The 12,496-nt window shown below is 38.8% G+C and overlaps 1 protein-coding gene across 1 annotated transcript in view; it reads right to left on the bottom strand.

Moving 5' to 3' along the window:
• GALNT1 (polypeptide N-acetylgalactosaminyltransferase 1) overlaps positions 1-12,496 on the bottom strand; it is a 95,802-nt gene that overhangs the window by 40,369 nt on the left and 42,937 nt on the right. Inside the window, exon 4 of the mRNA XM_005482963.4 lies at positions 6,376-6,550. Coding sequence (XP_005483020.1) covers positions 6,376-6,550 — 175 coding nt within the window. The remainder of the gene's footprint in view (positions 1-6,375; positions 6,551-12,496) is intronic.

The following is a 12,496-nucleotide window of genomic DNA, read 5'->3' on the forward strand; positions in this document are numbered from 1 at the left end:
GTTCACAAAGTATATCACAATTTATGGAGCTTAAATCCCCATGGCCTTATGGGGATTTTAATGCTCAGGTTCTATAAGAAAGCTTTTCTTCCCACCACATTCCACATAATCCAGTGCAACTGTGGGCTGCTGCCAAAAGCAATAAACCTACCTTTTGCCATTACAGTTTTGTCCCATCCCCTCCTTTCCACCAGATCTGGTAAGTCAAATGGCTGCTGTGTATGGATTCAGTTTGCTGAATCAACAAACTATACTTTCTTCCACTTTTTGGTGTCCATCCAGTCAGTGAACACCCAGGCCACATAACCATCAGATTAGTATCAACAGAAGTGATGAGAAAACATCTTTCATCTGCAGTCCACATTTATACTAAATTATATGTAGTATAAAACTACTCCTTAGCTATTCTCTTAGCTACCCCTTAGCTATTAAATAACTAAGTAGAAAGCACACTTACACAAGCCTGATATAGAAGCAAATACCTTGAGTGCTGTCTTTTAAAAAACCCTGAAATATCACACTTGAGTCCCAAGACTACACTCTTGCATGTGTGCCTTCATTTGTTTTACTATGAATACTTCTACTCAAGCTATTTTCCTCTCATTAAGACTGTGTTAATTTTATGGATGTGTTATATTTTGATTCAACTATAGCAACCTAAAGTATAGAGCAAATAAATTTGCTTTGAGAAGCTAAAATTTTGAATTCCAGTATATTCTCACATGCACATGTCATACTTAAAATTAACATTACATTTTTAAAGCACAGATATGAAATCCACATTGTGGTAACTGAAAAAAATTATATTGTATCATCTAATTAACAGTGCTGAAATCTAAATTCTGTTCTTTCCAACCAAAGATATGACAGAATCAGTCAGAATTACTATTTTACTAGATTTACTCGAGAGGACCAGCATAATGGTCATGAACTCCACAACCTACACGTAACACAGAAGAATGGCTTTTAACTTGGAAAATTGTCTACTTCCTCCCAGTTGTGGAAGCAAGCTTGCCAGCAGGAACTGAGAAGGATAGTTTGATCCAGAAAAAAACCCTTCAATAATAACAATCTGACAACATTAATGTACCAGTAAAACATGAAGATCTCAGAGATATGCACCTTTCTTTTTTCCATGAAGTGGCTGAAGTTGTAATTTGTATGGATTTAAATGCAGTTGACTCAAAATATGTAGGGTCATCTAGCTAAAAACTCTAATTACACCTTAACGTGACTTATAGCACTCAAAATATCAGCACACCTACCTTCCTAAGTACAAACAGTTTGAGAAAATGATAGTTAAAAGATCCAAGCACTCTGCAGAATAAATGAAGTATAATAAAATGCCTGATACTCTTAATTCTGGCAAAATTATACCAATTGGAAAAAAGGAAAAGGAAAAGCTTTTATGACAAATTGTATAGAACATGCAGCCTTGGAAAAAGGATTGCTGAGGGATCAGCAAGGAGCGTGGATATTCCTGCTTGCTGCAGGTCTGCTTGGGGAAGCCCATCACCAATCCAGGAAATATCAACCTGCAAATATGACACCCTGCTAGCACTGCATCACAAGCTCCAGAGGGGACCAGAGCCCACATGAACACAAAATCATTCTGCTGCAGCTATGCCTTCATTGTTTGAAGACTTGATTGCTTGTGCCTGGAAAAAAAGTGTTTGAAGCGGCTCTTTCCAAGAGAAAAAAATCTCAGAATTTGGTTTAAACTCTCACAACAGGGAACAAATATCTACTTAAAAGTTTTATATATTCCACAAATTGCTAACTAATGAGTTCAGGCTGGAAAGCTCAGCCTTAGAACACAATACTCATTCTTCATTTTGCAAAGCAGTTTCTGAATTCACCTCCAACAGCACTGAGAGCCAAACCAAGTCATACAACATGTGCAAATTTCATACTTTCAACCTCCCCATTTTCCTGCCTGAAAATCAATCTAAGGCACACAGCCACAGCTGAACATGTACTTTACTCACTGGCACCTATTTTATTCATTGCCTCCCTCATCTTCAGCAAAATCAAGGCAAGACACCAGTGTTCCTGATCATCCATCTTTTACTCTCTGCTGTCATGTCAAGCCCACAGCTGCATATTTTCCTGGCAACTGTGAACCAACTCCCACTTTGATGATTGATTCACAGGCTAGAAATAAGACATGCTTGCAAGAATAATTCTATTAACAACTTCAAACCAATCTGGTATGCACAGCTGCTTCTTCCCCTGCAACAGCTTTCCTCCAGAGGTTGCAGCCTTGTCCATCATATTAGTTTGTTATACTAATGTGTCCCAGTCCAGATTCAGGGAAGTATCCAGGCTAAAAAAAATTGTTCTGGTTTAGCTTTTTCTGTTGAGCAAATCACACTCAGCTGGGATAAAGAGAAGTAGAGCAATGTTCCTGGTTACAGACACAAAGTGACCAGCAATTCAGGCACATATTAATGGTTTTATAGGTGTCTGTGTGTAGTAATTTTGTGCCAAATAATAAAAATAGATATAAACCTGTAAATACAGCTGGGGCACACTTGGCAGAGCAGAGATGCCAATTTCTGTAGACGTCTTGTACTGAGGAGTTCCCTTAGCTGGAGAAGTGCCTAGAAGTTATTAAAGAAGCTCACATTTTTGTTCTTCTAGTAAGGGAACAAAATTTCTTGGCCAAAACAGAAACAGGGTGCCCAGAGTGGATCAACTGCGGAGATTATCCTAGGAGCACTCCAGGACCAAAACACTTGTTTTTGCACAGGTGATAGGGGTTTGGCAGAACTAGAAACTAATTGAAGGATGAAGCACTCTACTTCAAAACTGCTCTCAAACTGACATGTCATGCCATTTCCATTAAATACATGTGGCAAATTGGTCCTGGCACTCTTAATTCCACCAGCTTTCCAATGATTAACTACTAGGCAAAACCTCTGCAGGCTTCTGTACTTCAGAAAAACTGACATGCTGGAGAATTAGAGGACTTGAAATAATCACTTCTTCCCGCCACACCACATTAAAGGAAGCAACCCACAAAACTTGTGAAGAAAATAATTACATGCTTGAACAGCTAAGCGTGCCTTTGAACATATCCTGCTTTTTCAAAACCTTGATTGAAAGTGCTACTGGCAGCTGTGCTGTAGGCACATAAATGTGGTAAGGAATGATTAAAAATTATCCATTCTCCTTCTCCACAAACTATTTCCATATTACCAGGGACATAGATAGAACAAATTATAACAGAAAACAGTCCACTAATTCAGCACAGAGTGTTTCTGACTTTGGAGTATTTTGACTAATCAGATAAATAGTTTCATCAGACACACACACAACACCAGAGTGTATTTTGTGGTGGTTTGACCAGGAAGGAGTGGGAATTCTGGGAAGCTGTGGTCAAACCAATGAAAGTTTTAGGTTTGAGACTGGCACCTAGTGTAGCCAGTGGGGTTTGGACACACCTCCGAGAATACACAGGGGTTAAAAGCAGGGCACTGCCCTTGGCACGCTCTCTCTTGGGACGTCGCTGTGAAGAGGTCAGATCTCTCCCCCGTCCAGCCTTGCTGCTGGGCGGGGGAGGGCCAGCCATGCGGTAGGCCCGGGGCCTGGACAGAGATGGGAGGTGAGGGGCCTTCAAGGATGGAAGGGTGGAGGAGCCCCAAGAGACATCGAGACATCGGGCAGCCAGCCCCCCCCCCCCCCCCCCCAGGAGGGAGAGAGAGGGAGAGTCGGCGGTGATAGCAGCCGGCCCAGGAAGAGAAAGGGGGGGGGAAAAGGGTGCAGCCCGGCCGGCCGCAGCAGCAGCACGTGTGGGAGTATCATCTCGTCCCAGGACAGACAAAGACTGAAAACTTTTAACCCTTTCTTTCATGATTGGGGCCTTGCAAAAATGCTAATCCTCCTCGAAGCTGAATAAGAAGGGAGATAAGAGATGAGATGAGACAAGGACCTGGCCCGAAGAACGTGGAGATGATTGGATGGGGAGAGATGATTTGGAGTGGCTTTTTGGCTGGACTTTTCTTGTGGCCATGGACTCAGTTGTTCCTGTGACACAGACTGCATTTAGGGGGAGGCAGTGGCTCAAAACCAGGAGGGTTCATTCGTGAGGACCCCCCGGCCCCAGGGGGTTGGAAAAATATGGGGGGGACAGATGTCCCAAAGCAGAGACTGTGCCTTTTGGAGTGAGACAAGGCATCCTTGAAAGACAACCCTAAAAGCAGCTCTGGCCATGTCTCAGTGGTGAGAGCACTGGGCATGGAAGGAAGATGTCACAAGCGGCAAAAGGACTTTTTCCGGGCGGTGCCGAAGTGACAGGGAAGCACATGAGGTTTCAGTGTGTTTCCATGGGAAGCCTATGGAACAAGAAGGACTCCTTTCCTCTTCATGAACTGCAGTTTGAGTATACTAAAGTGTCGTGCCGGGCTGGGCAGTTGGTGTTTTGGGAGAATGTATCGGATTGGGAAAGTCAGGGAGTGGGGAGGAGGAAAGTGGTTTTTTTGTAAGGTTTTCAATTCTTTTTTTTTCTTTTTCCTTATAGTCTTTCCCTATTTTCCTGTAGTTTAAGTAATAAAGTGTCCTTTATGTTTAAGTTGGAGCCTGTTTTGCTTATTCCTGGTCACATCTCACAGCAGACACCAGGGTGAGGCATTTTCATGGGGGGCACTGGCTCTGTGCCAGGCTCAAACCATGACAATTTATAGTGTTCACAATTCTGAAAACGGTTACAGCGTTCTCAAAGCGTAATACTGAGCCACACATACAGATTAAGACACCCTTGCATTATAAACACAGTATTGTTCTCAAATTTGACAGAGAAAGGTTAACATTCTCCATGACTTCTTAGTTACCATGACCTTATAAAGTACACGTTGAAAAGATGACAAATGGAAGAGATTTTTAGGAAGCATTTTTCTCTCAAAAATACTAAAAATGCACACACACATAAATGTTAAATTTTTGGCAGGAACTTACAAGAACAGAAAAGACCAACTCTGTCCTGAGGCTATACCTAAAATTTTATACTAAGATTACACTTTCACACACTGAGTATAGTGAAAGCATTGTACACAGAAAAAAAATGGAAAAGAGAAGCAAATGCAACACTACAAAACTTATAGCACATGTCTCACTGTGAAACACAATAACTGCAGAGCATAGCCAAATGTGAAAGACAAACATTTCTATTTCGCTAAACTGGATTTTGAAACAGCAATTTCAATTGCCTGCAAACTTGAGTTATGCCTAGGTAATAATTTTTAAATAATTTATAACAATTTTTTTTTCCATTTTTGTCTAATTCAAAGTCTAGACCTCACAAAGGTTACAATTAAGTCAACTTTTTAGAGCCACAAAAGTATGTTTTCATATTTGAAAATCTATTAAAAATTAAAATACATTATTTCAATCTAGTGAAATCATATTTTGAAAAATATGCCTTCATTATTAGGAACACCAGCAATGCATCAAGAACACCAGCCCTACCAGGAACTCGCAGAATCACTTTCATCACAACAGAGGAAGGCACCTACAAACCAGTTCTTTATCACTCATTAAAAATGAAAAGCAGCAAGAGCTTCATCTCACTCTGCTAATATTATCTTCTGACAGAAGAGATGAAAACAATTCATCCAGGAGCTAGGCCTTGTATATACAGCAGCAAAGCAGAGCTTCTAAAGAAATTGTTCTTGCAAGAAGATAATGTAGATAATTAGGAAAATTTTGTTTCATAAGTTTTATTCAACCCAAATGCCCCTTTCATAAAGAAGAGGGGTTGAGGTGGGGGGGGTCATCATCTATCCTGTCATAGTCCCAGGAGAGTAAAGCAATCTTATTTTTTGTTAAAACAAGGCTACAATTATCTTTTTAATTACTTATGACTCAAATAGCTCTGAAAGGATCAATATTCTAGAGGCAAGATCAAAACCAAACCAGATGGATATTAGAAAACATTGTAATGCAATCTAAATGAGCCTTTGCACATTTCATTAGGTAAGAAAATTTTTGAAGTATTTCTCTCATCACCCAATCTCTTTTATTTTATATAATGCCGGATTTTAGTCTGCCTTATTACAAGCAATGCATGAATTTTTCAAACAAGTGATTTTCTCCTGAAATGCCGATGCTTAAGTTAACTTTCCTTCAGCCAAATTAATTTCCATTCTCTGAATAGGCTTCATACTTGTAATCAGATTCAAAGTTAAATAACACTGAAGAAAACTGGTTCTTGTAGGTCCATCTTATTTTACTAATAAGTATCTTATAAACAGGAAATCCTCCAACTGTTTCCTCGAATGGTAATATCTTAGAGACCTGCACTGTTCTTTTGGCTTAGTCTTCACACATTCTTCATTTAAAGAGAGTACATTTTTAAATACAAGAGAAAGTACTTACCCTTCTAACCTGACATCAGGTAAAGATCTGTTGAGTGCAATCATTTCACTTGCCATTAAATTAAATTGATTTATTTTAAACATTTCTTTCATTTTCTCTTGCTCCTCTTTTGGAATGACCACAGGCTTCCCCATCTCTCCAGGTCCTTCATGTGGTTTTTGCATGGGTTCTGGAACTTTGAAAAAATAAAATGTTACTAACTCCTTTTAAGCTTGTTTTTGTTTGTTTATAAATTAATTTGCACTGTAGGAGTGCAATCATTTAGAACAGTCCTAAACCCACCAGGTTTTGAAAGTGAAAACAAATCTTCACATTTGGGAGTTTAACAGAAATAGTTAAGTGCTTCTCTTACACACCAGAATTCATGTAAAAAACCAATAAGGATTTATTTCTATCCACCATTACATCATAATTGACTTTATAAAGTTCCTGTAAAAGGAAAATTCAACTCTTCTGGGAAAGCCTGCATGTGCAAAAAAATCTGGGATATAATGAGGGGAGACCTCATTGCAGTTTGCAACTTCTTCACGAGGGGAAGAGGAGGGGCAGGCACTGATCTCTTCTCTGTGGTGACAGTGACAGGGCCCAAAGGAATGGCCTGAAGCTGTGTCTGAGGAGGTTTAGGTTTGATATTAGAAAAGGTTTTCCATCCAGAGGGTGTTGGGGCACTGGAACAGGCTCCCCAGGGAAGCGGTCACAGCAGCAGCCTGACAGAGTTCAAGAAGTCACTGAACAAGAGTGCCAAGCACACGGGGAGACTCTTAGGGTGTCCTATGCAGGGCCAGAGGTGGGCTCAATTACCCTGATGGGACCCTTCCAACTCAGCTTATTCTGTGATTCTGTGATAAATAATGTCCCAGAACAGCAAAGGTTCCATTAAAGTAAAAGTGTAGCTTTACATCTATTTCCACATTTTTATTTTGACAGAATGACATTGGCAGCAACAGTTTAGAAACAATTTCTCTTGTTTGTACTAATGTTATTTTTATGCAACAAAATTGCACTTTGAAGTTTAACATTAGTACTCAAAACAGTAATTCTACACATCCTAAACCCAAAGAAATTTAAATATCAAAAAAATTATAAAACTGAAGAGGAAAAATGGGAGAAAAGGAATTCAGACCCTTGAATTATTTAGGGTTTTAAATCAAATACATAAAAAAATCAGAACAGTTTTTAAAAAGCTACACTTCTCTTTACAAGTACCATTCACTTTTCTCCCAAGCAGAAATGCTCAAATACTGAATTTGAACTATATTACTGCTTTACAAATTCAGCAAAAGTTTTAATTTAAATAATAGCAATTTAAGATCTAAACAGAGGAATAGAAAGTATTTTAAAATAAAGACACCAAATCCCCAAGAAACAAGCCTAGCTTCAAATTATTTTTAATTTGCATCTAGGATAGCACAGCGTAATTAAACCTTAGGCAGAGAGTAAACAGACATGTAAAGAATAAAATGAAAATTAAAAAAAAAAACGTCCTGAGCCTTCCATCCTTGCTGAAGCACTATGACTTAAATATATATTACTAATAAATGAGGCTTTTTGCTGATCTGCATTTAGTGCTAACAGGGAACAAGCACCACATCCTCCTTGAGAAACTTTCATTTTCAAGTACCTGAAGCGATTGCAGTAGTTGCATTCACACAGGAGCATTTAGCAGAGAAAATCCTCCCATCCTCCTGCCATCACAGGGATGCTTTCTTTTAACCAAACTCTCCTTGATGGCCAGTTGAGCTATAAAACCCTAGAAGTTGCCAGCCAGCCATTCATCCAGTGAAAATTGATGGAGTAAGTATGTTCCAGCAGATCGTGAGCAGATGGGCCACAGGCTAAGCTGAGCAAGCAGTCTGCTTTGCATCTCTGCCTCTTCAGAAGGTATGCTGGAACCTGCATCAAACTGCTGACTTGCAATTGCATAACCTTTTCAACTAGAATTTGTGCCTTCCGGGGGTAATTAACTTAAAATTATGGTATACAATAAAGTAATTATTTGGGCTTAATTTTATACATTCAGCGTGCTATTATTATCTGGGCTATCACAGCAACTTTTGTTAAGTGTGTAGCAATGAGTACACAGGTTCACTTAGACAGAAAGTGATTTAACAATGGGTGTTCCACATAACTAAAACAATTTAAAAAACCCTATCAGAATATAGTTGTGTGCAGCATGTGTTTCTGAGTTCTGAAGAGCAAGTGTCTTAATACCAAAGGACCTATTTAAAAGAAAAAAATAATTTCCTGTTTCATTTACACTTCCAGTTCTTTCTTAACTTTCACTAAACCAGTTAAACTGAATAGCTAAATCAGCCAACAGCTCACCTCTCACATTTGCAGATCTTCCTGTTAAGATGAGAGTTTAGCACATCAGTGACTTGCATACTGGTGTACAAATTCCACAAATTCATCAGTTGAATTTTTAAATTTCATTAGTAAATTCATACTGCTTGATTACACATTTTACCTCAGTACTTCATTCTCCTTGCAGAAAAATCCAGCAACATCTAACTAGATCCAGATATTTTGTGCAACTCACTAAATGCAGACAGTCAAGCTGAGGCACAGGCAGGGCAATGACTTTCCAAGAAAAGTTAACCATCAGAATATGTTCTCTCAAGTTTCTGAGAACCATCTTCTCTTGGGTTTTTTTATGTTTATCTGTTTTCCCACAGAAGCATGTAGGTTTCACACAAACACCAACCAACAACGTTCTCCCAAAATTACTAATAAATGCATCATTAAGAATTCAGACCACAGTGTTCTTTTGTCAGTTAAATACAGAAAAAAATTTCCTTTGAAGGACTCTATGTACTGATGGCATTCTTCTAACAAACGGAAATGAAATTTATAGCTACAGGTTTCAGAACTAAATGAATGACTGAATCACCATCTGATTAAATAAGAGATCTAGTAATGTATTTCCAGATATTTCTTATTTGTATCAGTAAACCATTAGTTTCAAAGAAGGCTTGATCTCTTCCAGATCTTCATTTAAAAATCAGGAACTCTTTATTTCTGTGGACTAGAAATTTCTTTTTACCAGGCAATTTGCCTGATGAAAACCAGATAATTCAAAATCTAAGACCATCTAAAGCCAGGAAAAAGGGGTGGATTCTACTGGTGAGATGTTTTTAGAACCCACATAAACCAATGCAAAGTGTCCAATCACCTTTGGGTGCATGACCATAATTACAAGAAGCTGTCTGGACATGTAAAAGTTCAGAGCAGTTCTGCCTCTTACACACACCTCAACCTTAATACAACAAGACTGATTTATGACAAATGGTTCACATTTTCAATAATTAAATCTTGAAATTTCTCCCTTTTCTTCTTAGGATTTTTTCATGCAGATGAAATTATTTAGAACCAAGACACAATTCAGAGACTCCATCTTTACCAGAGCAACAAATTCAGAATGCAAGGTCTTGATTGGCAATTGACAAAAATGGCTGGTCCTAGTTTAACTTTGTCATTGCTCCAGGAAAAGAGTGTAAATAGCAAGGAGTTGAGATTCCATGACTCTTGCAATTCACCAGTCCTAATTTTGAAAGATTCCCCAGCATTCAGGGCTTCTAATCATTACATAAGGGGAATGCACCTTCAGGTCAGAAAAAAAAAAAAAAAAAGAGAAAGAGGATGAATCTGAAAGCTTATTTAGAAACCACATCAAGTGCCAAAGCTGGAAGTTGTTTTTTTTTTTGCAATCAGACCTTTAGGAAGCCTATAACTGGGGGTAAAGAATGACTCATTCCATCTCCATTTAAGTCAAGACCTGAGGGATGACGTTCAGGGTTCTTACAGAAATAAGACAGAACTACACAAAAAAACTCTTTATTATTTTATTAGTAAAACCACACTACCACCTAGGTATATTTTGTTTACAAGAATGATCCCTAATTGTACTGTTAGAGAACAGCTTGAGCCCTGTCTTTAAGTCTGGAACTTGTTTACATTTTTTAAGTAAGCTCTGTTCCAGGCTGTGAAATCTAAATTGCAATGCCAATCCCCAAATGAAAACAATAAGGCTCAAGTAACTATCCTATGAATATTAGATTTGGAAAAAAATACTACATGGATGATGCTTACTAAAGTTAAGTGATTTTCTTTCCAATTCACAGCAACATTTAAACTTACATCAGCCACCTTCCTTAGACAACAATTAATTACTCTTTGTGGGTTTTACTGAGTAATCCTCAGGAATTACAAACAGGGAGCCACCACCCAGAAGATGTGGCAATAGGAAGAACACGCGTGGTGTTTTGGATAAGGGTGTGCACCATCCACATCAGTGGAGGTGAGACAGCCTCAGAGCTGAGCACTGGGAGAGGGCTTCCCCCAGTTTTCTCCCAACCCCTCTGGGGTGGTCATGGCAAGGAGAAGAAAGAGCAGCAGTATCAGCCAGCACAGCACAGGCTCCTCCCAGCTCAGGGATTGTTGTTCTGATCCCAGCTCCCCAGGTTACCTGGGGAAGCCACTGCAGATGCCTTCTGCCATGGTGGAGGAGGTGGGCCACCATGGCAGGGGTGGCAGCAAAGGTTAAGTCCACAGACAAATAGATCATCCCACACAACTACAGTCACTGGATTCCAACTATCCCCCCTCTGGTACAACCTCAGTTACTCAGTCTTGTACTCTCCAGACCCCAAGCCAGGTCCCCTTTTTCCAAGGCACCTCCACCTCAGCTGCCTTCCTACCTGGCTAGTGGCCTGTCCCTTTTCTTCCTCACCTTTTGTGCCCTCAACTCCACACTTGTGTTATTTCACCTCCCACCCTTTAATCTCTGTCAGAGTAGACACCAAAGCTTCTATCTCATGCACCTTACAGCTCTCTATAACCATGTACGCTGAGTTTTCCACAGTTGCACATTCCTTTACTATTCCTTTACTATTACTGATTTAAGATGATGGTATCTTATGCCACCAATACCAATGAGAAAGGGCCCAAAGACAATTTTGGTTATGGCTCTTGCCTAATTCTATAAAAAGAAAATCCTTCCATTTTCTGTATTAAAGACCCATGGAAAACGTCCTTCAAACTTCATGAAAGCCCAAACTGTCCCAAGTTGTCCTCAAAATCCTTTGCTCCTGCTGAAATAGCTAAAGAATGATTTTTCCAACTGGACAAGCACAAGCTGAAATAAACATAAACTCTTCAGAAAAACTTGCTTCTATGTTGAGTAAGTTCATCAAATGCCATGGAATTCTTCCATGAATTGCAGAAATAAAGCAGAGTGACGTGGACAAGAGGATATTAAATTCAGAACACTAGCATAATTTATGCTGAATCAAGGAAACAAATTCAATTATGGAAATTAAAAACAGAGGAAAAAGTGAAGTGAAAAAGCAGATTTTGATAAAAGCTTCACAGACAAAATAGCCTCAATGTTATCTGAGATGACTCCAGGCACTCTGAGCAGGAGTAAACCCACTAGAGATTCCAAATCAGCAAACTACTGGAACAAGTAAAAATATCTATAATCAGGCATGCAGCTTGGTGAAAAGGAAATGTCACAGGGTCAACCAAGGTTTCTAGCAGACCTATTCCTGCACCTTACTACAAATCAGCCATAAAAAAAAAAAAAAAAAAAAAAAACCAAAAAAAAAAAAAAACCAAAGAGAAAAAAACCCCACCCCCCAAACAAGAAAATGTACAAAGCTATATACAAGGTTTTGTTTGTTTACCAGTCAACTATAAGATCTTAAAAATATATCAAGAATTTTAACACACACGGGTTTGGGTAAAGGTCAGAATGAAGGCTGTACTCAACTAAGTAAAATTAGTGTTGCATAGGGAAAATCATAATATTAATATGTCAAAACTGAAGACTTTCCCTCACCTGAAGGTTCCCTCAATAATTTCATATATAAAGTCATCTGAAATTTCAACATTATCAGTATATCACAGTAAGCTGATAGATATTGACTTCACCAGCTATTTTCTGGCATAAGTTATCTGCTTTATGGGAAGCCAAAAATTTGATCTATTCCAAAATACCAACACATCAGTCATTGTCTTACCACATAAGAATTTCCAAATTTCTGGGAAAAAAAAAAAAAGAAAAAAAAAAGGACACAAAAAGACTGAGTTCCTGTAGAACTACATGAGCCTCATTAATATT

The sequence above is a fragment of the Zonotrichia albicollis genome, chromosome 1, assembly GCF_047830755.1.
Source record: "Zonotrichia albicollis isolate bZonAlb1 chromosome 1, bZonAlb1.hap1, whole genome shotgun sequence".
In the NCBI taxonomy this organism is placed as follows: domain Eukaryota; kingdom Metazoa; phylum Chordata; class Aves; order Passeriformes; family Passerellidae; genus Zonotrichia; species Zonotrichia albicollis.